The 23,119-nt window shown below is 39.2% G+C and overlaps 1 protein-coding gene across 4 annotated transcripts in view; it reads left to right on the top strand.

Moving 5' to 3' along the window:
• SPECC1 (sperm antigen with calponin homology and coiled-coil domains 1) overlaps positions 1-23,119 on the top strand; it is an 894,647-nt gene that overhangs the window by 779,895 nt on the left and 91,633 nt on the right. For 3 of the 4 annotated variants that reach the window (XM_044054506.1, XM_044054507.1, XM_044054508.1), the window contains one exon: positions 20,741-20,877. In XM_044054506.1, the coding sequence (XP_043910441.1) occupies positions 20,741-20,877 (137 nt within the window). Of the gene's footprint in view, positions 1-10,840; positions 11,392-20,740; positions 20,878-23,119 lie in introns of those variants that run through there. The other variant, XM_044054510.1, reaches the window with a different exon arrangement.

Below are 23,119 nucleotides of genomic sequence, written 5' to 3' on the forward strand. Positions count from 1 at the left end.
GTGCATTTATATACACATAGTCACGTACACAGAGAGAAAAACAAAAAGCTATTAAATGTCAACCCAGAAAGCAAATCATTCTGCTTTTTGACAATATGGGCAAGTGTCATCTCCAAAACGTTGTAGTGCACCTGCAACCTGTCTGCCTTTGTTGTTTTCATAAAGAGTAAATAATAGTAGAAGATACTCATTAACTGCAAACAAATAAGATCTGTATGAATGTGCAAGTCAACAGACAAATGTCCAAGTAGAAGAACCCCCCATTGGTAGAAACAGTCAACCTCCTTGAATACACATTTCTGTAAATCTGTTACCCTTATAAGCAATATGCAGCACAGCAGTTACATAAATATAAAAGACCAAGTAAACTCAAACTAGAGCAAGAAAAGCCTGAGCCATTCAAAATGCAAAAGCAGATGGTATACAGAGCCAGAGCCTGTCTAAACATTCAAAATGTAAAGGAACTAGCACAGTACACTTAAGTTTCTCTCATATTTGCATTGTATCCATGAGCAATATGCTGCAGCATGTACAGAAATAAAAGACCAAGTAAACTCAATGCAGAGAAAAATACCAGTCCAAAGAATCAAGTTAACACAGTCTTTTTGGGGGGGTTTTTGCCTTTATCTGGAGCCGGGTAAAGAAAAAAGTGTTGTGCGCACTGCCAAAAATCCGTGGACTGCCAGGACTGGTTAATTTAAATTAAGCATTAATAGCTCAGCAGCTGTCTGCCTCATGCTGACATCATTGGGCACGTCCTGCACATGATGACGTCAGGAACAGTAAAAAAAAAAAAAAAAAAAACCTGGGAAATGCAGAAATTAAAGAGGCCACTCAAGAATTTGTGGCACCCCAATATTTTGCCCTCAAAACCGGTATTTATCAAGGAATTCGGTACGGTTGAGAGGTATTTGTTCCAACAAAAAGATGGTTGACGTGTGCAAGATCACACAATTCTCAGAGCTGGGAATATGCCCCTTTCCCTTATATTGTGCAGTCTCTTAGTTAGTATACATAATTAGTGCAGGGTGTGGAAGATGCAATGGACTTGCAACCCTCCCCCCACAACAAACAATATTTTGTGTATTATTTTAAGCTTTAACTTTGCATGCATATACTCCGAGGTTACTGCTTGGTGCATGTGTAGTAGCATGTTGACATTTTTGACATTTTGCGGCTGATGTTTTGAACTTTGACATTTGAGTCTTTTGATTATATTCAGTACAGCCATATTTTATAAATATAAATATATATATATATATATATATATATATAGAGAGAGAAAGAGAGATGTATATATACATGTATGTGTATGTACAGTATGTATGTATTATATATATATATATATATATATATATATATATACATATAGTTTCACTTTATAATCTCGAAATATTGAAATCTCGAATTTCAGCATTTCGAGACAATAAAGCCGAATTTTAAACTGTGGAAAGTGCATAATCACGAATTAGAATATCTCAAATTTGTGGTTATGGCTTTACGTTACTTGACGTGCGGTGTTTATGTTGGATACAGTTTGATGTGGTGTATGGATTTGCGTGGAGTGTAAGGTAAGTGACCATTTTTTAAAGGTTTTGGGTTGGGGTTTGAGTGTGTGTGAGATTGTTTTTAAGTTGTATGTGTGGGTTAGGGTAGGTAGCTTAACATATGAGTGTGTAATTGTTGGATGTGTGTGTGTGTGTGTGTGTGTGTGTGTGTGTGTGTGTGTGTGTGCACGTGTGTGTATGTGCAAGGGACTGTGGAATGTCTGGGTGTGAGTGTTCTGTCTGTTACTGTTTGTCCGATCTTGGAGTTAGTAAATATAAGTGGGGGGGGGGGGCTTGCCCCCTGCTTTTGTGTAGTGTAGGTATTTGCGTGTTTGGTGTTTTGTTTTTTTGGGTGTATTTGTTTTGTGATGTGGGTGTTGTGGTTTGTGTGTGGTGTGGTGTATGCTGTGTGTCCGGGTTTCTGGTTTGTGAAGTTACAGTTTTGTACGGTTTCGGCTTTATGGTCTTGAAATGCTGAAATTTCAAATTTCAGCATTTCGAGATTATGAAGTGAAACCATATACGGGCTGCCACGGTGGTGCAGCGGTTAGTGTTGCCACCTCACAGCAAGAGGTTCTCTGGTTCGATCCACGGCTGGGATGCCTTCTGTGCAGAATTTTCATGTCCTCCCTGTGGTCACGTGTGTTTCCTCCAGGTGCTCCGATTTCCTCGCACATCCCAAAGACATGCTGTAGGTGGATTGGACACCCTAAATTGACCCTAGGTGTGAGCGCGTGCATGTGTGTGCCTTCTATGGAAGGTTGGGTGCTGGGCTGGCAACTTGACACCATAAAACTCCACTGCCAATCATGAGCAGACAGGTGATCCACTGTGGCAACCCCTAACCAGGAAAAGCTGAAAGAAGAAGAAGAAGTGAAAGCACACACACACACACACACACACACACACACACACACACACCATATATATTTTATATCTATTATATATATATATATATATATATATATATATATATATATATATATATATAATATATACATACATACACACACACACACAGACACGCACACACACGCGTGTATAAAATTTGTTAAAAGACAAAAACAACTAATTCAGTCAAAAAAGACCAGTCCACTGAAACACCATTTAATTAAATGCCAAATAATTGAAACATCATACTGTAAAAATGACTTAAGGTAATATGTTTTAAGAAGAGGTTTTTCCAGGGGGGCCCCATGCAACATTATTTAAATATACTACCTCCCAAGGTTACACTTTGGAGAAAAGTGAATTTTCGGAATCTCTGCCACTTTGCAAATAGAAACCACGCAACCAGTGATCTTGTTTAGGTAACACCAATCCTGTCCTGACTCTTTCCCTGAACCAGCTGTGGTTATCAAAACCACCCCTCACAAATGTAATTGCAACCTAACCAGCAACAAGCAGCTGCAGTAAAACACCAGTGACCCAAAAAGAAGCTTTACAGGACAGCGTCCTGTTTTGCTTGACTATGCCATTTCTCAACTAAAGTTTATGGCTATCCAGTAGCAATGACAATACCATATGTCTTCACTTTTTACTAGATTAGTCCCAGTAAAAAATAACCATTTGTTGTAAAGGCATGCACACTGAAAAGCTAAAGATGTAGCCTCAAGTGATATAACCCAGCCTAAGTCTTAATAATAAATAAAGGATAAAAAATATAAAAATAAAAATGCTTGACATTAACTAAAAGGCTAACCTGTTTCAAACAGTATCACCCCCAATACATTAAAAAGCAATACACCATAAAAAAAGAGTGAAATACAAAATATGTTTTACAGGCTTCTAGATGTTCAAACAGTCTGCCCTAGACAGCCTGACTACCCCAACTATAATTTGTTGCAGCTGCGCATGTACTAGCTATCTGTGCTGGCAAATATACTACCAGACTGTCCACTATGCTCGGGCTTACTCTACTCCCCTACCCTACCCCAAGTGCCCATCCAACCCACTACAACTCCTAACCTTTCACCCTCATAAAGTAACACCCCCAACACACACACACACACACACACACACGCACACACACACACACACACACACACACACACACACACACACACACACACACACACACACACACACACACACACACACTATTCAGTAGCACTCATTCTCCCTCTCCTCCTTCTCCTCTCCCATCTAACCTCCTATCACTCACACTCCCTGTCTCAGCTCTCAATCATTTCTCAATGCCATCATCTTCCACCTCTCAAACTTTATCTACCAACTCCCATTAAAAGTTCATTGATATAACTTGAACCCTCATTCCTCTAAAATCTACACATTTTTTAAATCTAAAACTTACTAACACAAACTAATTGTTAAAAACATCTGTCCAAAACCTAAACGTAAACTAAAATGGTTGCCCTATACTCTCTATGATGCCCAAGCATTAAAACTTTTTTGGGATATCTTCCCCAACCCATGCAAAACTTTTTCCCTATATCCACCTAACTCCACCCATCCACAAACCTCATCTCCCTTACACAACACTGCTTAAGTTCCTCCTTTCTACTCACTGTCCACATTAACATAAGCAGTTTCAAAAACACCTGAGTTTCATGCATGGCTTGTCCAACCTTCACCTGACATTGTGATACTAACTGAAACCTTTCTGAAAAATGAAACTAATGATAAAGAAATAATCCCACCAGACTGTAACATCTATAAAGCTGACAGAAAACATAAGAGAGTTAGAGAAGTTAAAGTACTCTATAGAAACAGCATTCAACACTGTTTCTGCCTCCTGTCACTCCTCACCAGTTTGACAAAGCAAAAATCCTGGTCACATCTCTCAGACTAAACCAACATAGATTGATGTAAATTATAGGAGTCTATATCCTTCCTGCTAACAACCATAACACTACAGAAGACATCCTCTACTAGCTCACCTGTAGCATTCCTCAAAAAAAATTAATACTAAGTGACTTTACTATTGACCGTCTCTCACTCTCCTCTATCAGCTCATATCAAAACATAAATCTGTATGGACTTAATTAACTGACCATCTCTCCTACTCTCTATAATAATAAAAATAGAGGAACCACCATAAACTGGATACTTTCCTATACCCCAAGTAAAATCTTTACTTCTGGAACTCTCCGTGCCTCTTTAAGTTGCCATCTCCCCATATTTGCTTTAAGAAAAAAAACATCCAAAAACAACATCATTACAATATGGCATGCAACCTATCAAATTTCAGAAATGGCACCTTTGTCTCTTACCTCATTCAGTACAACTAGACAATGCTAAAATATTTACCTCTTGATGATGCTGTATCCTAATTTAGCAATATATTGCTAAGCATACTGAATGAACTAGCCACACTCAAAACAGAAACAGTTAAGACAAACACTGCCCCTTGCCTGACCAGAAGTACCAAATATCTTATGAAACTTTGAGATGCTACCTGGAAAACCAAATAAAACTCACGCTAACCATCAAAAGTTTAAAGATCTCAAAAACAGAACTAAATGTCAAATTAAATCTGACAAAAAAAATACTACAGAGATCTCCAAAGTAATCACCACAGTAACCACAAATTATTCTGACCTTCCATAAATCAGCTCCTAAACCCTGGCAACTCAATACAAAGATCACCAACAAACAACCTGACAAACAATGGCAGTGCATTTAACTCTGACATTATTAGTTCAATTTCAGCCTTACCCAGTAGCAACAACCAAAACAATACCCACAACAAATTCTGACCCCTAAAATCTCTGCACTGCATATTCCTCCAGTCAGTTCCTTCCTCCACCATTAAAAATGTATTTTTAAATTAAAACTCACCTGCCTAGCACCTGACAACCTAACAAGTGAATATCTAAACCTTGCAGGAGAGGCCATAGCCTATCCTATCTGTATATTGATTAAGGGCTCTATTAATGAATCCTGTGTACTGCTCCTATGAAAAAAATGCTATATCCTTCCCATCCATAAAGGTGGTCAGTCTACTGAGTTTACTAATTATAGGCCTATTACTTTTCCCTCCCCTCTAACCAATATACTTGTAAAATGCATTCAGTTCCAATGACTTCACTATTTCACCTCCAAAAACGTATCTGTATTCCTCACATCATGGTTTCTGCCCCCCCCCCCATCATAGCACCTCCATAGCTGTCATTAGCTTCATTAATGTAATCAACACAAACAGAGATGAAGGTGATCTAGTATCAGCCCTTTTTCTTGATCTCTCTAAAGCTTTTGAAACTGTCTTCCATACTATTCTCTTACAAAACCTTTCTAGGATAGGGCTTGATAACCCCTTCCTCTCCTGGTATTCCATTTACCTTGCTAATAGCTACCAGGTAGTAAAATGGCTGACTGATATTTCAGTGTTTCTCCCCATATCAGTTGGAGTCCTAAAGGAATCTATACTTGGTCTTGTCCTGTTTAGTATCCTTGTTAATGACCTTGCCCTGATAAACATGAATGCCACCCTAATACAGGTCTATATAATTTGAGCGAATGCTTAATTGAGTGAATCGCTATTTTTCGAACTGAATTAAGCAAATGCTCACTTAACTGAAAACTTTCCCTGGGTTAAAAAACAGTTGACTAATCCAGCGAACTACACAAAAACATCACCAAACCAACTGGCTGGCTATCATCAGGAATTTGCCCTTTTCCCCACTGTAGTGCGATTTCAGAGTTAGTATATTTAGTTTGGAGGTATGGGGGCACATCCTCCCACATTGGGGGGTGTGGGGGGAAGAGCCTTCTACTTTGCAGAGTTTAAATTTTGTTTTGGTTGTTACAATCAGTGGGTGGGCATTTTTTTCCCTGGGAAACTTTTCACTTAAGCCAACATTTGCTTAATTGAGATTTCACTTAATTCAGTTTGACAAATGGCAATTTGCTCAATTAAGCATTCGCTCAAATGATATAGACCCCCTATTTCAGTACACAGATGATTCAACCATCATTTGCTCAGCAAAAAGCCTTGACTCCCTACAATAGCTGACTCAAGAAGCTTTCTCCTCAGTAGAAAACTGGCTGACCTCCAACCAGCTATTCCTCATTTCCAACAAATCAGATATACTTATCTTCATGCCAAAACACCTTGCAAAAAAAGTCATCCATCTCTGTTATGTGCTCTCACCTATACCAAACTACTACAAGTTCATATAGATGAAGCAGTAAAATTCAATGTCCACATAGATCATGTAGTTAAAAAACTTACAAAAAATGTCACTCTATAGAACTAAACCATATCTGTCTGTCAATCTGTCTATTTATCTATCTATCTATCTATCTATCTATCTATCTATCTATCTATCTATTTATCTATCTATCTATCTGTCTATCTATCTAACACAGCGGGTTCTAATATTGCTGTAAGTCTCTTTTTACCCGCCCTTCTCTATACTGCACCAGTATTTGCCTTTGTCCAGCAAACTTATCTAAACAAGCTTGAACAGTGCTACAAGGCTGCAAAATTTGCAGCCAACCTACCCCATTGATCACACCACTGTCCAGCACTCAGTCACCTCCAGTAGCTCTGACTACTCCACAAACTCGCATGCTCTCAACTCCCTACTGTCCACTAGATACTATATAAATCAAATGACTGTACATTCTTAACAAACCTAATATGATTTTATGACCCAACTAGGACTCTGCACTCTTCCAAGAAAGTCCTACTACTTGTATCCAAACCTAACAGCTCAGCTGGCTGTTCCCTATAGTCTCACATAGTGTCCAAAGCCTGGAACTCCATCTCCCTAACAATTAGACAAAAACATTCACTAAAGTCTTTCAAGCTTCAATTAAAAACACACCTACTTAACTCATGGCACTGCAAATGCTCTCCACTTAATTAAACTATTCTTCTCTCCTCTAACTACTCTCCTTGCCAAACTCTCTATCCCTTTTAAACTAGAGTAACTGCATAAAATTACAACCTACAATATGTCTGAATACGGTATCAGACCTACAATATGCCTGAATACTGTATCAGACCTACAATATGTCTGAATACTGTATCAGACCTACAATATGCCTAAATACTGTATCAGACCTACAATATGTCTGAATACTGTATCAGACCTACAATATGCCTGAATACTGTATCAGACCTACAATATGTCTGAATACTGTATCAGACCTACAATATGTCTGAATACTGTATCAGACCTACAATATCTCTGAATACGGTATCAGACCTACAATATGTCTGAATACTGTATCAGACCTACAATATGTCTGAATACGGTATCAGACCTACAATATGCCTGAATACTGTATCAGACCTACAATATGCCTGAATACTGTATCAGACCTACAATATGTCTGAATACTGTATCAGACCTACAATATGTCTGAATACTGTATCAGACCTACAATATGCCTGAATACTGTATCAGACCTACAATATGTCTGAATACTGTATCAGACCTACAATATGTCTGAATACTGTATCAGGCCTACAATATGTCTGAATACGGTATCAGACCTACAATATGTCTGAATACTGTATCAGACCTACAATATGTCTGAATACTGTATCAGACCTACAATATGCCTGAATACTGTATCAGTAATGTACTAAACAACTCCCATTGTAAGACTATGCCTGTTTATTATAATCCCATTACTGATTTTTGGCTCCCCACGTTTATGTATATACTGTAGAAAACTACCAGTTCGCATGCATACGGTATACAGTATCTATGTTACATGTAATTGTCAGTGTTCAGTTGTATTGTATTTCTGTTGGAGCTTATCTCCCTGGGTCTCTGCTGAAAATGGGTCCTGAACCCAGTCAGACTATCCTGGTATATGAAAGCAATAAATAAGTAAATAAAGGAATCCCACAATAAAGCTTCTTTATATACTTGTACAGCCTCTACTTCTGTTATAGAACTGTATGTAGTTAACCTACGGTCACTGAAACTGTCCTTCAGCCAAAGGGTGGTTCAACTAAATGGGCCTTGAATCATGTGAACATACTGATTTGTCATTCAGTTACATTGACAATCAACCAAATGGCAGGATGGAATCTATATACACATACACATATGTCTATGTACACACTTGTACTGTATGTGAGTGCGCATGTATGTGTGTGTGTGTGTGTGTGTGTGTGTGTGTGTATAGATATATATATATATATATATATATATATATATATATATATATATATATATATATATATATATATATGTGTGTGTGTGTGTGTATATAAACATATGTGTGTATGTGTATGCTGATGTAAGTGACTAAGAGGAGCAGGCCCATGAGTAACAGCAAAGATTTGAAAAACATATGGCTAAAATGTACCATTGGTTACAGAGGCACATAAGAAAGCATGGGGGTTCATAGGTATGTAGTATGCTAGCTTGTGGGCCATTTTAAGCCTAGACAGTTTCTCTCAAAGGTGAGAATCAAACTCTGTACCATGGTGTCTGTGAGGTAAACACCTTAACCATTATTCCAACTTCCAACTTGAGCAGATGTTTTAAAACATAAATCTAGAGATCTACAGGATGTGCAAAAGCACCAATATTTGTCAATGGTCATTACCTATGACAACAAAACATGTAAGGTCAAGAATGTTGTGAATAGATTTTACCTTATTGTAAAAGTTCAATTTATTGGAGCATTCTGAGAGATAAGTGTGAGTTTACCTACAGGTGAGAAAAATGTACCAATATCATTCGGGTTATAAGAATCCATACAGATATACATGCAAACAGTGGGTAATTGTTGCAAAACCTACAAGTTCTATACCATTTGGCAGTTGTACCCATTGTACTAGTTTGTTAAAAATAAAGACCTTTACTTCTAAGAACACCTACAAGATCTTTGATATAAGATAACTAATTATGTGTTCAGCAGAATGGTTGTTTACATAGTTATTTGCAAATGTGGTGAATTTTATGTTAGTGACACATTGTGTACTTTTAAACAGAAAATATTACTCCATATAAGTGATTTAAGACATAACAGGGAAAGAAGCACTCATTTAAACATTAAAGCAAACAATATATTCTTTCATTTGGATCGACAGTGGTTATTCCATGTTGCACAAATAAGCACAAAAACAGCAATATTGGATAAAAAGGAGAGAACATGACATAAATCTTGGTGCCACGTTACCTTCTTGTTTAAATTAAATTGTTTTATCAAGCTTTGTCATGTTGTTGCATCTGTGGATTGAATAATATGTTATTATTATTCACCTTTTACTGGAGGCAGTTTGTGTTAACGGGATATTCCACCTGCTGAAATGTTTTAATGGCAAAGGAGTATGTATTCAGTTTTGTAGTGGTTGTTGCACAAATCTCCATTGTGTGTCACTATTACAGAAAAAATATTCTCTTTTTTTTAATTTAGTTGCGTTTTGTTTTATTTAACATGCTAATTTGTGGACAAAACAGTGCTTTCACTGTATGTATGAGTTTAGAAAAAGTTGTCTGATTATTGGATTTGGATTTTTATTTACTCTTCCCATGTGTAAATATTGCAGTCAGATGACCTTGAGATATGTACTGAAGATACCCTGTTTCGGGGATGAAAGCTGGTTGTTACTGGTAACTGTTAAGTATATTAGTATATATGGAGAAAGAGAGAGAAATATAATATAAATGTATTAAATACTTTGAATGTCTGGTGCTTTGGACTGATTTTTGTGTAATTATATATATATAATAAAACCAGACACATTATGTGTTAAAAAACCCAAAAAAACAGTGCATGTAGATAGATTAATAGAAAACAAACACACAGACATACACACTCACACCAATACGGGGGTATTCAGAAGCAGATAACATATGACACAATCCTGTTTCTACCAGGATTGCTGGACCCATTATAGAGGAGCAAGTCAAAGACTGCTGAAGCTCTACAGTGGTATCAGATCAAACCAGAGTGGTAATGCTCTGCGGCATTGTTTCGAGAAAGTGTTTTGAGTACTAGTGAGGTAGACTTATACTTCATAGACATTATCATCTGTGGTACTGCACCAGGTTAAGTACCATGAGGATATATTAGTACACTCGTGTGTGTGTGTGTGTGTGTGTGTGTGTGTGTGTGTGTGTGTGTGTGTGTGTGTGTGTGAGCATGAGTGTAGTTGTGTATGCTACAGAATGTAACACAGTTAACTGTGCTAAGTGTTCAATTCAGAAACATGCAAATGAGTCAGTAATGAGCCGTGATCCCATGTGATATGTAATTTGTGCATGAATTTGAAGTGCTTGTTATTGCCATGGCACTGCTGCAGCACAACAGATAAGCACTGGTAGCACTATAGTGATAACTCCTCTGACTGTCTCTCACAGACTCATCCTTCACTGAGAAGCTCTTCGTGCGCAAACATACAAACAATAATCTGCTGCAGCCAGTGTGTGATTTGGGAAGACATGCCATTCGGCAAGCAATCGAGCTACCACTTGTCAACTGGTTGTTAAAAAGAAAGGTGAAATGGGCCCTGTTGCTACTCCAGCCAAGTTAGAACAATCCAAAAACCAAGAAAAATAAGAACTTCAAGTGCAGGAATTCCCACTACCAAAACAACAGACTGGAAGCTATAGAGAAGAATCCAGCAGATCAGGAAATGGACCCAGGAATCTAGCATTTCCCAGATCACTACCTGTGCCGTCCACCTATCAAGCTCAGTGGTGTATGCATAGAGCTATTCTTCCATGGGTATAGCCTGCAGCTGTTTTGCTTGTTCTGTGGAGCCTGCTGGTATGAAGTGGTACTGAAGTGTGAATAATGGACTTTTGGCAATGCACTACAAGTACAAATGTATGCATAGCTCTTAACCTCTGACTTTAAGAATAAGGAATAGGGTTCAGAATAATCAAAGGCACATTTTGAATATTAATGCTGTTCACTTCGAAATTTGTCTAAATGAAATTACTTATAGTGATACACATTTAATGAATAATAAAAAGTCTCTAAACTATATGGCTAGTAATCCTAACTGTTCTTATGTAAAAATAATAGATTTCAGTGCTGAAAGATCAACTTCATAATACAATGTCTGTTGTAATTGAGAAATCAATAGCTAGAAAATCAGGGAAAGCTGAGAGGTAGAGCAGAAGTTTAATGTTATGGACTGCTGATGAGTGTCATGTTATAGTGCAAGTTTTGAGTCCTTTCTTCTCCACTTTCATACTTTAGGACCTCTTTGGTTACTTCTGACAAGATGCACTTATGCTTAAAGGTTTTCACCTCATTTCAAAAGTGTAGAAAATTACTACATTTTCATTATAGGACATATGCTTGCACGTAGGGATGCCTCCCAAGGAGGTGAGTAACAGTCTGTTCACCATTCCCGGAATAACACAGCACAGATAAATGTGGGACATCCTCTTCCAAGGAAGCTGCATGACAAGTTCAAGCATGTTAGACTGAAACGACAAACTAAATGTGATGTTTATCTTTTAGCTTTACCTTATTATTGTTTGCTGGCTTTGCAAGAACATTACATCTTCAGATGTTCACATATATCTGTCCATCCTAATTGTATTAATCTCTGCTATTATCCATCAACCACTTTAGACTGATGTCTGGTGTCCATGGCTTGTCTGAGGTCAGATTATCCTACAAGTAGCCTACTTAGTATGGGGGAAACAAACTACTTCAACATGTCTGTGCTGTGGATGTGTCCTGCTCCTGAACAAACCAGGCATACTCAAAGTACATCTAGTACTAAATGAAGGGTACCCTTTATGCATTGACTAACTTCTAAAATTTAGGGAAAAATTTTAATAGCTAATTAATTTCTTCCTGTCCCACTAGACCTTTGTGTCATATGGCTTCTGAGCCTTCCTGACAACTCTCTTTTTGCATTCCTATGACAGTTTCCTCCCACTAATAATTAGCCCCTTCAGAGAAGCTGCATCTGCTCCTCTGCAGTCCTAGTTCACTCCTCTTAGCCTTCTTGGAGGAAGAGGGGACCTTACATTCTTCTCAGCTTTACCTCTTGAGAGCAGTACAGACAATATAGACTGATACCAGCTGGGAGCTTTGTCTTTGACTCCTCCCACAGTACAGAGCAGTACATACAATATAGACTGATACCAGCTGGGAACTTTGTCTTTGACTCCTCGCATAGTACAGAGCAGTACAGACAATATAGACTGATACCAGCTGGGAACTTTGTCTTTGACTCCTCCCACAGTACAGAGCAGTACATACAATATAGACTGATACCAGCTGGGAACTTTGTCTTTGACTCCTCCCACAGTACAGAGCAGTACATACAATATAGACTGATACCAGCTGGGAACTTTGTCTTTGACTCCTCCCACAGTACTGTAAAAGTCTAGTATTTTCCTTTTCACATCCTGTTCCAAGGCACTGGTTGCAGATGTGTTAGCTTTTTTCTATCAATGGAGTTAGGTGGGGTGAGCCTCATTGAACTGGAACTCCTTAGGTCATCGAGATGGCCTGCAGCTAAATCACCACTCACGCCCCTAAAAAGTCTCTCTAGAAAACTATGACCCGATTACTCCAGGCCTACAGCACTGGTAGTTCCCAGGAATTCTTCCTACATTAATGGGAAATGCGTTGTGTCTGCTAAGTAAGGCACCTTCTATTGTCAAGCTATGCAAATGTTATTAATGTTTATTCAATTTTTTAAGAAAACATAATTGTCTGATAAATGTCATTACACCAGTCTCAAGATATAGAAGAGAAAGAGTGAAGGTAAATGTCTGAAACTGACAACCCAGAAATGATCCAGTTTTAGAATATTTTTATTTCAGTTTGTACTGTTATTATACAAAAGGAAAACATCTTACGTACCCTAACCTTGTATGTTCTTCTTTCTTCTTCTTCTTCTTTCGGCTTTTCCCGGTTAGGGATCGCCACAGCGGATCATCTGTCCGCTTATGATTGGCAGTGGAGTTTTACAGTGTCGAGTTGCCAGCCCGGTGCCCAACCTTCCACAGAAGGCACACACATGCACACACTCACCCAAACCTTGTATGTTACTGGTGAATAATCATCCTAGCCTTTGAGGAAGTCAAGTTTGTCATGCTGTTGCACTACAGACAAGCTGAAATGTCATATAATGTAAGTAAGTAAGATGGCTTCAGCTTTGAGTTGCATAAGGCAACCTTTGAGAGCATATAATGTGGCTTTGGTGGATTTTTCATACACAGAGCTGAATTTATTTAGAGTATGCTCTTGTTTATAGCTGTAATCACCACTTGGGAGGGAGTAATGCATTTAGTAAGTCCTTGGAGAGCATAAAGATTTGGAGACTTTGATGGCTACTTTACTTTTGTATACAAATATTATATTCTTTTAGAATGATTGTTTTGAGTGCAGGAAATGTACATAGTAGTAGTAGCTTTTATGTCTGAGTGGTCACTGCTTGCATTATAAAATTATATCGGGAAAATGAAAATTTTAGTTCTTCTTATTAATATTCAGTCATGTCGAGCTTGGAGCACTTTTATTATTGCAAGTAAACTAATACAACAGTATCCTTGTTTCAGATATGCTGCTTTCTCAAATGCATTCAGGCCTGATCACAATATAGCAATCATACTTGTACCTTTACTGGCATATGAATGTATGAAAATGTAGGCTTTGAGAAGAGTAAAAGACAGCTTGGAATACCTGCTCTGCCTTTGTTCGTACCTATTGGATAAGCTGACGGTCTTTACTTAGCTTGGACCTAACTAATTCTTCCTGTAAGAACTTCCATATAGATGTCCTATGCATCTCAGAATTAATTCACTGCTTTTGAGTTTGCAGCCTGAGTAATACAGGTACATGCATTCACTGTCTCCTTAGTGAAAAAGTAAATATTGTTTATTTATTTATTTATTGACCAGGGTAATAAGCTTATCCACAAGGAACAATTTCAGGCCTAGATGTAAAAATACATTCTCAGGGATTCAGAAAGAACTTGACTACTGTTGGTAAGAGCTGCAGCAAAAAGAGACCGATTATGTGATTACAGGAAATGCTATTTACAGGCATATTAGCTGCAATGTGAAAATACCTCATTATCAGCTAATTTCTATGTCTCAGAATCACCTGTAATTGCAGTAAGTGCAAACCAGCATTTTTCTGTGGTAGATTTAAAACATTGGCTCCAACACAGGAAATGTAATTTATTTTGAGGTATTATTCATATAACCTTAAGGGGCCAAATGTGGGTATACATACATTGGCAGATGTTCCTTTAAGAGGCGTAATTATTTAATTACTGGTTGAATTGTTGTTTGAATGACATTATATAAAGCTTCATAAATTTAAATATTTTTTGTCCCCCTGGAAGATTGTGAAGCCAAGGTGCCAGAGACTTTTTCTGTGCTAATAAAAGTTAAGTTTTAACAGACAAGTGTTTCATTATACCAAATGGCATGTTATAAGAACCCCAAAAGAAGGTCATGCTTATCAGGCGTTAATTAGGCCAGTCTTATACCACCTTTTCAGCTATAACAGTTTATACTTTCCTCTGAGGTAATCACCAAACGGTCATAGTGTGTGATGCCAGGCTCCGCTCATATATCCAGTATGATTAAATTCCAACACAAAGTACAGATTCAATTATGCCTTGTGACGTGTGAAGCCATCACATGCTATTTTCTTGCTATTATGACATGATATAGGCAGAAGGATACTGACCTATACAACCTCAGCACAAGAAATCTGGACAAAGCCAAAATTAAAGGGGGGACAAAGGCCCAAAATCAGGGATACATTTTAAATACTGCTTTTGACAGAATAACAGGTTTTGCATTAGCATACATTTTCTGAAGGCTGTGAAGTCTGAAACTCAAATTTATGTCATTATTTGGTGACTTTAGTCCTCGATGATTTGGCAGAAACCCACAAACTGTATGAGGAACAAACCAAAAAAAGTGAGGTAAAAATCTGGACATTCTGAAAAAATCTGGACAGTTGAGAGGTATGCATATTACTGTTGTCTCTGCAATGTTCCTGCCATTAGGACATGATTCATGCAAAAGGATAACCTACCAACTGTTTTTGGTGGCCAAACAATGACAAGACAAGTTAGTCAGTGATTAAATTGTAAGTCATCATTTATACAACTCAGGCACCACATCCTGTGAGGATGTTTTCCTGGCAAAAACACTATCAACATACTATTCTTGTGGGAAAACACAGGCCTAAAATACTACATCTCTCCACATACCAAGTTCTGCATCCAACATAGAAGAAGGATTAAATATACCATTTTTGAAAGCTTAGCTAGTAAAGGATTCGAAAGAATTAAAAGAAATGGATTCACAAGGATTAAATTTTGTGGGACTCCTCTTTATACTGGACGGTAGTAAGAACTAATGTTTTCTACTCTAATTTAAACCATCCTGGTTGTTAACTAGAAGTTAAATACTGTCACTTGCCATGCTAAGGAACTGCTTTATGTCTCTAATTAGGAACTTTACTGTCTGGTCAGGTCCAGAAAATGGTTCATGCTACACTACCATCTAGACTACAAAGATTAGGCCAACACTGCTATACTTCTAGGTTGTGCTCTAAGGCAGACTGATAAGATGTACACTCTACTTACTTTTCACTTTTCCTGGTGAGTGTTGAAGTGACAGCAAACTAAACAGTGCATATCACAAACTTCCCCTTCTTCAAGTACAAATTCCAGTTTGGACTGGCAGATCTCCATGTTTTACCAGGCCAAATGAGAGATACAATCCCTCCAGTTTTTCCTAGGTGTTCCCCAGGGCTTTATCCTAGTAGGCTTTGCCTGAACAGTTTTTGTGGAAGCCTCCCAGGAGTTCTCAGTTGGCTTGGCTTCTTTGTAATTCTGAGAAGCAGTGTGTTTACTTCAAGCGTGTCCTGGATTATCAGGTCTTCATCCTGTCAAGACAGCATTGGGTCATGGACAATAAACCCAATATATAGAGACAACTCCTTTATATCACTTGTACCCATGATTTTTTTCATTCAGTCACTTATCACAGTCCGTGATACACACACTGTAGTTTTAATAACAGCATAAGGGCATTAATGTTAGTAATGACCAATTATTCACACTGAAATTAAATCTTTCTGTGGTTAGAATAACTTTAAATTGGTCAGGGTACCAGTAGGACCAGTATGGTTATAAATGTGTTTCTTTATTTTCAGAGAGGTGAACTCACAATAATTTCTGGGAAGTACTGTAAGAAGGCTTGTAAGCACACGGGCAAGTCACAGCAAGTTAACTAAGAAATAGCCCTGGAGGAAATGTGACGGTCCAGTAGTGGGGAGGGGGAGGGTATTGACAGCAATTCCTGAATGATGTGACTTGCCGAAGCAGATGTGAAAGATCACATCAGATTTTGTTAATATGTTATAAGACTGCAGTTTTGCCTTAGCAGGATTATACGAGGGGGTGCTGAAAAGTTCTAAGCCCGACCTATAAAGGAATAACGTGGAGCCATGAAACTTACAAGTTATTCAACATATTCACCCTGAAGTTCAACACACTTGGCTCATCAAATCTGAAGTTTCCGTAACCCTGCCAAAAAACACCCAGCACCCCAGCACTACCATGTTATACCTCATACCATGCTTTTCGGCCCCAAAACTTGGACCGAACCACAAAAGGAGGGGGAGTATCAATATTTGTCAAAGATACCCACACCTCCAGGTTGGTGGCACAGCACGAAGCATCAGAGACTATCCATGTGCAACTAACAGTGGGTAAAACTGCCTTCCAGTTTATAGCCTGCTACAGACCACCCTCCCAAACCCAGGAACCCCACTCGGCCTTCCTGAGAACACTGGAAAATATGAAGGTCTCTCCAAACACCATTATATTGGGTAACTTCAACTACCCAAACATAGACTGGGAGCATTACTCTAGCTCCAACACCCTAGCCCAAAGGTTCCTAGAATTTATAAACTCAAATGCTATGGAACAACTTGTTACCACTCCCACAAGAGGGGAAACCATACTGGACCTGATCATCACCAACATGGGGACTCTATGCTCCAGACTAGAAGTGTATCCCTCACTGGTAAGATCAGACCATAAACTAATCTCACTGGATATTCACATCCTGACCCCACCCCCTGCCCAGAAAACCACAGTGAAAAACTTCTCTAAAGCAAATTTCACACTTCTCAAAACCGAGGTGGAATCCTTCAAAGCCCCCAAGCCTGTGGAAAATACGGCCCAGACTGCGGAATCCTTTATAAATGCATTCTATGAACACCTTCAGGAATGCATGGATCATGCAATCCCAAATAAAACCAAGACCCAATCCTCCAAAGGCAGACGTCCTGTCTGGTGGACCCCAGCCATAAACAAACTATACAATAGAAGGAGGAAGCTACTACATGATAGAGCAAAATCCCAAAAAGGGAAGGCATCTCTGATCAGTATTAGCAAAAAACTATGGGCACTCATAAAATTATCTAAGGCCAGCTTCGAGAGAAAAATTGCACAGGACACTAAGGATAATCACAAGGCTTTCTTTAGTTATGTTAGGAACCTGGGTGGGAATTCCCAGATATGCTCAGAATTAGTCCAAAATGACAAAAAATACATTGAACCCACAGACATTGCCAACATCCTAGCTGACAGGTTCAGCGCAAACTTCTCCCCCCCTCCCCACAAAAAGGGCAAATATCTGTCCCAGCAGAGTGCTGCCCCCCCTGACATCTCAGATGCTCAGGTAAGAGCCGCCTTCTCCAAAGCAAAAAACACAGCATCAATGGGACCAGACGGTGTCCCAGGCTGCGTCCTACATGAACTCCAAGAAGAGCTAAACCCAAACATAAAACTACTGTTCAATCTCAGCCTTACTACAGGATATGTACCCAAAGAGTGGCGTACAGCAACAATGGTCCCTCTCCACAAAGGTGGTGCCTCAATGGATCCTGGAAACTATCGCCCCATAAGCCTGACTAGCTTGGTCTGCAAAGCTATGGAAAGGATCATCATGGACCTCATAAATAAAGATATTGGGGACCTACAGACACTGGATCCTACCTAGTTCGGCTTTGTTAAGGGCAGATCCTGCCTCTCAAACCTGGTCGATTTCTTTGAAACAGTCACCAAGGCCATTGACAAGGGGAAGTTGGTCCACACAGCCTACCTGGACCTCGCAAAAGCCTTTGATACAATACCCCACTCGGGCATTATAGATAAGCTCACCAGCTTAAATATAAACCCCTATGTCACTAGATGGGTTGCAAACTGGCTCAAGGACAGAACCCACATGGTTAGAATTGCTGGAGCCATGTCAGACTCCAAATCAGTTACAAGTGGCATCCCACAAGGCTCAGTCCTGGGACCTCTCTTGTTCGGTATATATTTCTTGGAGGTACAGGCCAACACAGAAGGACTGTGGCTGACCACGTTTGCAGATGACTGCAAACTGGATGCCATAATCGACTCTCCAGCCGACACAAGCATCCTCCAAAAGGGCCTCATAGAAACAGACAACTGGTGCCAGAGCCATGGCTTCAAGCTAAACGCCAAAAAGTGTATAGTCATCCCTTTTGGCAAAAACAAAGTGCCCACAAATTACCACATAGGTGGTAATCCATTAAGTACAGAAGAAGTAATTAGGGACCTGGGGACCCAAGTTGATAGCAATCTCTCATTTGACAACCACGTGGCCAAAGTGGTTAGAAAAACATTTTATATAACCCACCTAATTATGAAGGGATTCACATCTAGATCAGGGGAGGTCATCGTGCCTCTTTACTCATCCCTCATCAGGCCCATAATTGAGTACAATGCCCCTTTTGGGATAAACCTTACCAGACACCTGCAGCAACTGGAAAGACCCTAAAAGTACCTCACCAAGAGGATCAAAGGGTTCAAACAGTTGCCATATGCTGCCCGGTTAAAGAAACTCCAGCTCTACTCAGTGGCATACCGTCTGCTCAGAGGCGATCTGTGCCTGACGTATAAAGCCATGTCCAACCCAGAATTAATGGACATGCTGCACCTCAGAAAATCCAAATCCCATCAAGCTATGCGCTCGAGAGACTTGAACCTCAGCACTGAAATAAATAGGACATGCTGGAGGGACAGATTCATAACCCAGAGGCTCCCTTTACTCTGGAATAAAATCCCAGTCCAGGTTAGGCAGAGTCCCTCATTGACTCTCTTCAAGAGGAATCTTGATGAGTGGATGGCAGATCGTAGGTTTACCCCGGGTATCACTTCTGTGTCACTGTTAGACAGAGGCACAGTATACTAACCTCGAAAAAGGGCATAGGAAAATTAATTTAAAATGGGTGGCGAAAGCCAAACACACTCTGGCTAGGCTTATAAATGCCCTACGGCAGATAGGCTAGTATGAACCTATGAACCTATGAACCTAAAAGTCTGAAGTCTGGTCACTGAAATACTGTTCTGCTTGTAGCTGATGACTGCCTTATCTAGATGCTTGACAAACTGCTCCATATTATTTGCTGACTTTGGACTTTGGGTTGCATTGTCTGTTGTTGCTTTTCATTCATAATTACTGAAATGATGCTACCACAAATAACGTGTCTTTTTTATGTATATCTTTTGGTAATACGACTGGCATCTGAGGTTTGTCTAAGTAAATAGGGCTTGCTCCTACTGTAAGTGGGGGCACACAAATGTCTATACTGGTGCACTTCCTACACTGACATCATTGTATATGTGCCAAACCCTCAATAAACACATTAATTCCTGCCAGTCTGTTGCAGGTGTACCTATGCACTTTCAAACCTTCAGGATGTATGTAACATATAATTAGAGACAAAGCCTCACAAGATGTTGCTCATCCAGTGCCATATCCTCAGTAGATATTCTCATGCACTGCCATATCCTCATCTATATGGGGTGGAGGGGGCAAGTGGTAAGGGCAAAATATAAAAATCTCCAGACTTGCAAGCTGCAATTTAGTGCCCTTGGGAATCTGACATGCAGACTTTTGCCGTTGAAAGGGATAAGTGATCCAATCAGTAATGGATGGACGCCTGAGACTTTACATGAAAAAAGAAAACATTGAATTGACTGTACTTACTACTTTGTATAGAGTCGTTAAATGCACTCATATGAATAACCATATTAAGGTATTAAAGAAAGATGCCTCTGGGCTCTATGATTACCAAGCTCACTCATGAGTTATTAGTGGTTCTGACTGTTTGTTCCATGCTGAACACAGACTTCTGTAATGTTATTTAGATGTCCCAGTGACAGCATTGTAAACTCATTTTTTCACTGAAGTCTGCTGTGTCTGTGCTTTGCTTCATAGGCTGGGGCATCAACAAGCTGATTCAACGGATGGTGAGCTGAAGAGTGGGTGGCAAAGGACTTCTCTTAGCCGTACGGTGTCTGTTCCTTTGGAGCCCTCGGCAACTGTTAAATCTCTTATCAAGTCCTTTGATACAGGTATTGAAGGTGCAGCAGTAATAAATAGTTTCCTCTATAGAGAGAGAGAGTGTGTGTGTGTGTGTGTGTGTGTGTGTGTGTGTGCGTCTTGTGTGTGTGTGTGTGTGTGTGTGTGTGTGTGTGTGTGTGTGTGTGTGTGTGTGTGTGTGTGTGTGTGTGTGTGTGTGTGTGTGTGTGTGTGTGTGTGTGTGTGTGTGTGTGTGTGTGTGTGTGTGTGTGTGTGTGTGAGTGCGTGTGTGTGCATGCGTGTGTGTGTGTGTGCTGCTTTCACTGCTTTCAGGCGTAGACTCTAGGCAAAAGCTAATATATGAGACTGCACTTATGGAAGTATTAAAGGTCATGGAATCTTCTGATGCCACTTAGTGCTCACTAGTGCTCATAGCCATGTCATAGAATGAGGCTTTAATTCACTTCTACAGATTAAATCAATCCATTGCGACAGACTTTTCAGCAAAGTCATAGCTGATGCAGTTGGCACCCTGAGCTATGAGCAATTTCAGAAAAAACACAGCACGGAAGGCAAGGAAGAAGTAACTTTATGGAGGGAAAATGTTTAATGTTTGTAAAAATATTTGTAAAAATGTTTCAAAACACGTTCAATGTTTTAAAAATGATTTATAGAATGGTATTTAATGATTGTATTTATTAAATTTACATAGAAATATACTAAATATTGTATTTATATTATATATTATGTGTTCATGGAAAAGAATAATGGTGAAAATGTGAAATGTTTCGTTAATTAATTAATTGATTGATTGATGACCATATAAAAGGAAGATGTGTGCACATGGTAAATGTTCCATGAAGGCGAATTACCAGAATGTACATTTTGTTGGATTAAAGGAATCTTCCTTGTTACTTCTTCCTTGCCTTCCGTGCTGTGTTTTTTCTGGACAGTGATTTTTTCGTGGTTTCTGTGCTCTGAGCAATTTCCCATGTGGAACGTCATCCCCCTCAATCAGAGCTGAGGAGCAATTAAAAAAAGTCATTCAAACTTAGACTTGAAGATGAAGAACAAAACAAATTGGCTGTACTAGCACCCTGAGCTCTTTGCTATAGTTGTTAAAATGCAGACCCTCCTTTAAATCATTTGACATTGGAGCTGCTTAAACGATTATCAGTATTCACACTCAACAGCACACATAAGTGTTCAAACTACTGACTTTTTGGAAAAAATCTGCACTTCTTATATACCCCTTTGCAGCTTGCACCTGGGGCAGCCACCTCCTTCACCCCACCCTATATTTGGCTTTGCTCTTTTGTTAGTCTTCATTTCCGTTCAGCATAATATAAGCCGGGGATCAGGGCAGATGAGATTAACCTATTTGGTCCATATTTGCCAGCAGGTTTCCTGCTTTCATTGTTTTACCTTTCATTGGGGTTTTCAGGTGAATAGTCTTTTGCTGGAAATGTACCCTGTTCAAGTGTTTTATTCCCCCCAAAATTTCAGGGTACCGTGATTATACCATTGGCTCCCAAGGTTGCTTCTTTGTGGGAAGTCCTTCCCAGAAATGCTGCTGTCTTAGTAATTTGCCAAATGGACACAGTGTTACCCAGTCACAAGAACCTAGAGAAGTCGGCGACTTGTATTGGCATACAGCCAGCACAGTGATTTATGGCTATAGCTTTTTCTGCTCTCAGCGTTTCTTCAGTGGAAGATGTCAGTTTGTATTTTTCTTCATCTGAATTTCACTAGAAAGATAAAACAATTAAAACACAAATAGCAATAAAATATAAATGCAAGCACTACAGAAAGCATGCCAGGCAAGCAGCCAACATAAACATTGCAGTTCCCAATTTCAAAAAATTTGCTAATGTCCTTGGCAGCATATGACTGTGTCTTGCAAAAGGATCCAGCTTCCCATCCAAATGCAGTTGTTACTGTGACATGAGATGTCTGGAGTCATCCTTCCCAGCTACATCTGGTTGCATATGGCTCCTTTTCCAGTGTCCAGAACCAAGGTCATTGATAGGTCATTACAGAGCAATACAGTTCGGTCATCAGAACTGCAAGCATTTTTCGTTTGTGTGTATGTGTGTGTGTGTGTGTGTGTGTGTGTGTGTGTGTGTGTGTGTGTGCGTGTGTGCGTGTGTGTGTGTCTGTGTGTGTGTGTGTGTGTGTGTGTGTATATATATATATGTGTGTGTGTGTGTGTGTGTGTGTGTGTGTGTATTACTACTGTTAGAAACTGTTCATAACTGTTTATAATTATCATTTAATGTCTCAAAATAAAGCTCC

The sequence above is a fragment of the Protopterus annectens genome, chromosome 13.part0 (assembly GCF_019279795.1).
Source record: "Protopterus annectens isolate FY-2018-M chromosome 13.part0, PAN1.0, whole genome shotgun sequence".
In the NCBI taxonomy this organism is placed as follows: domain Eukaryota; kingdom Metazoa; phylum Chordata; order Ceratodontiformes; family Protopteridae; genus Protopterus; species Protopterus annectens.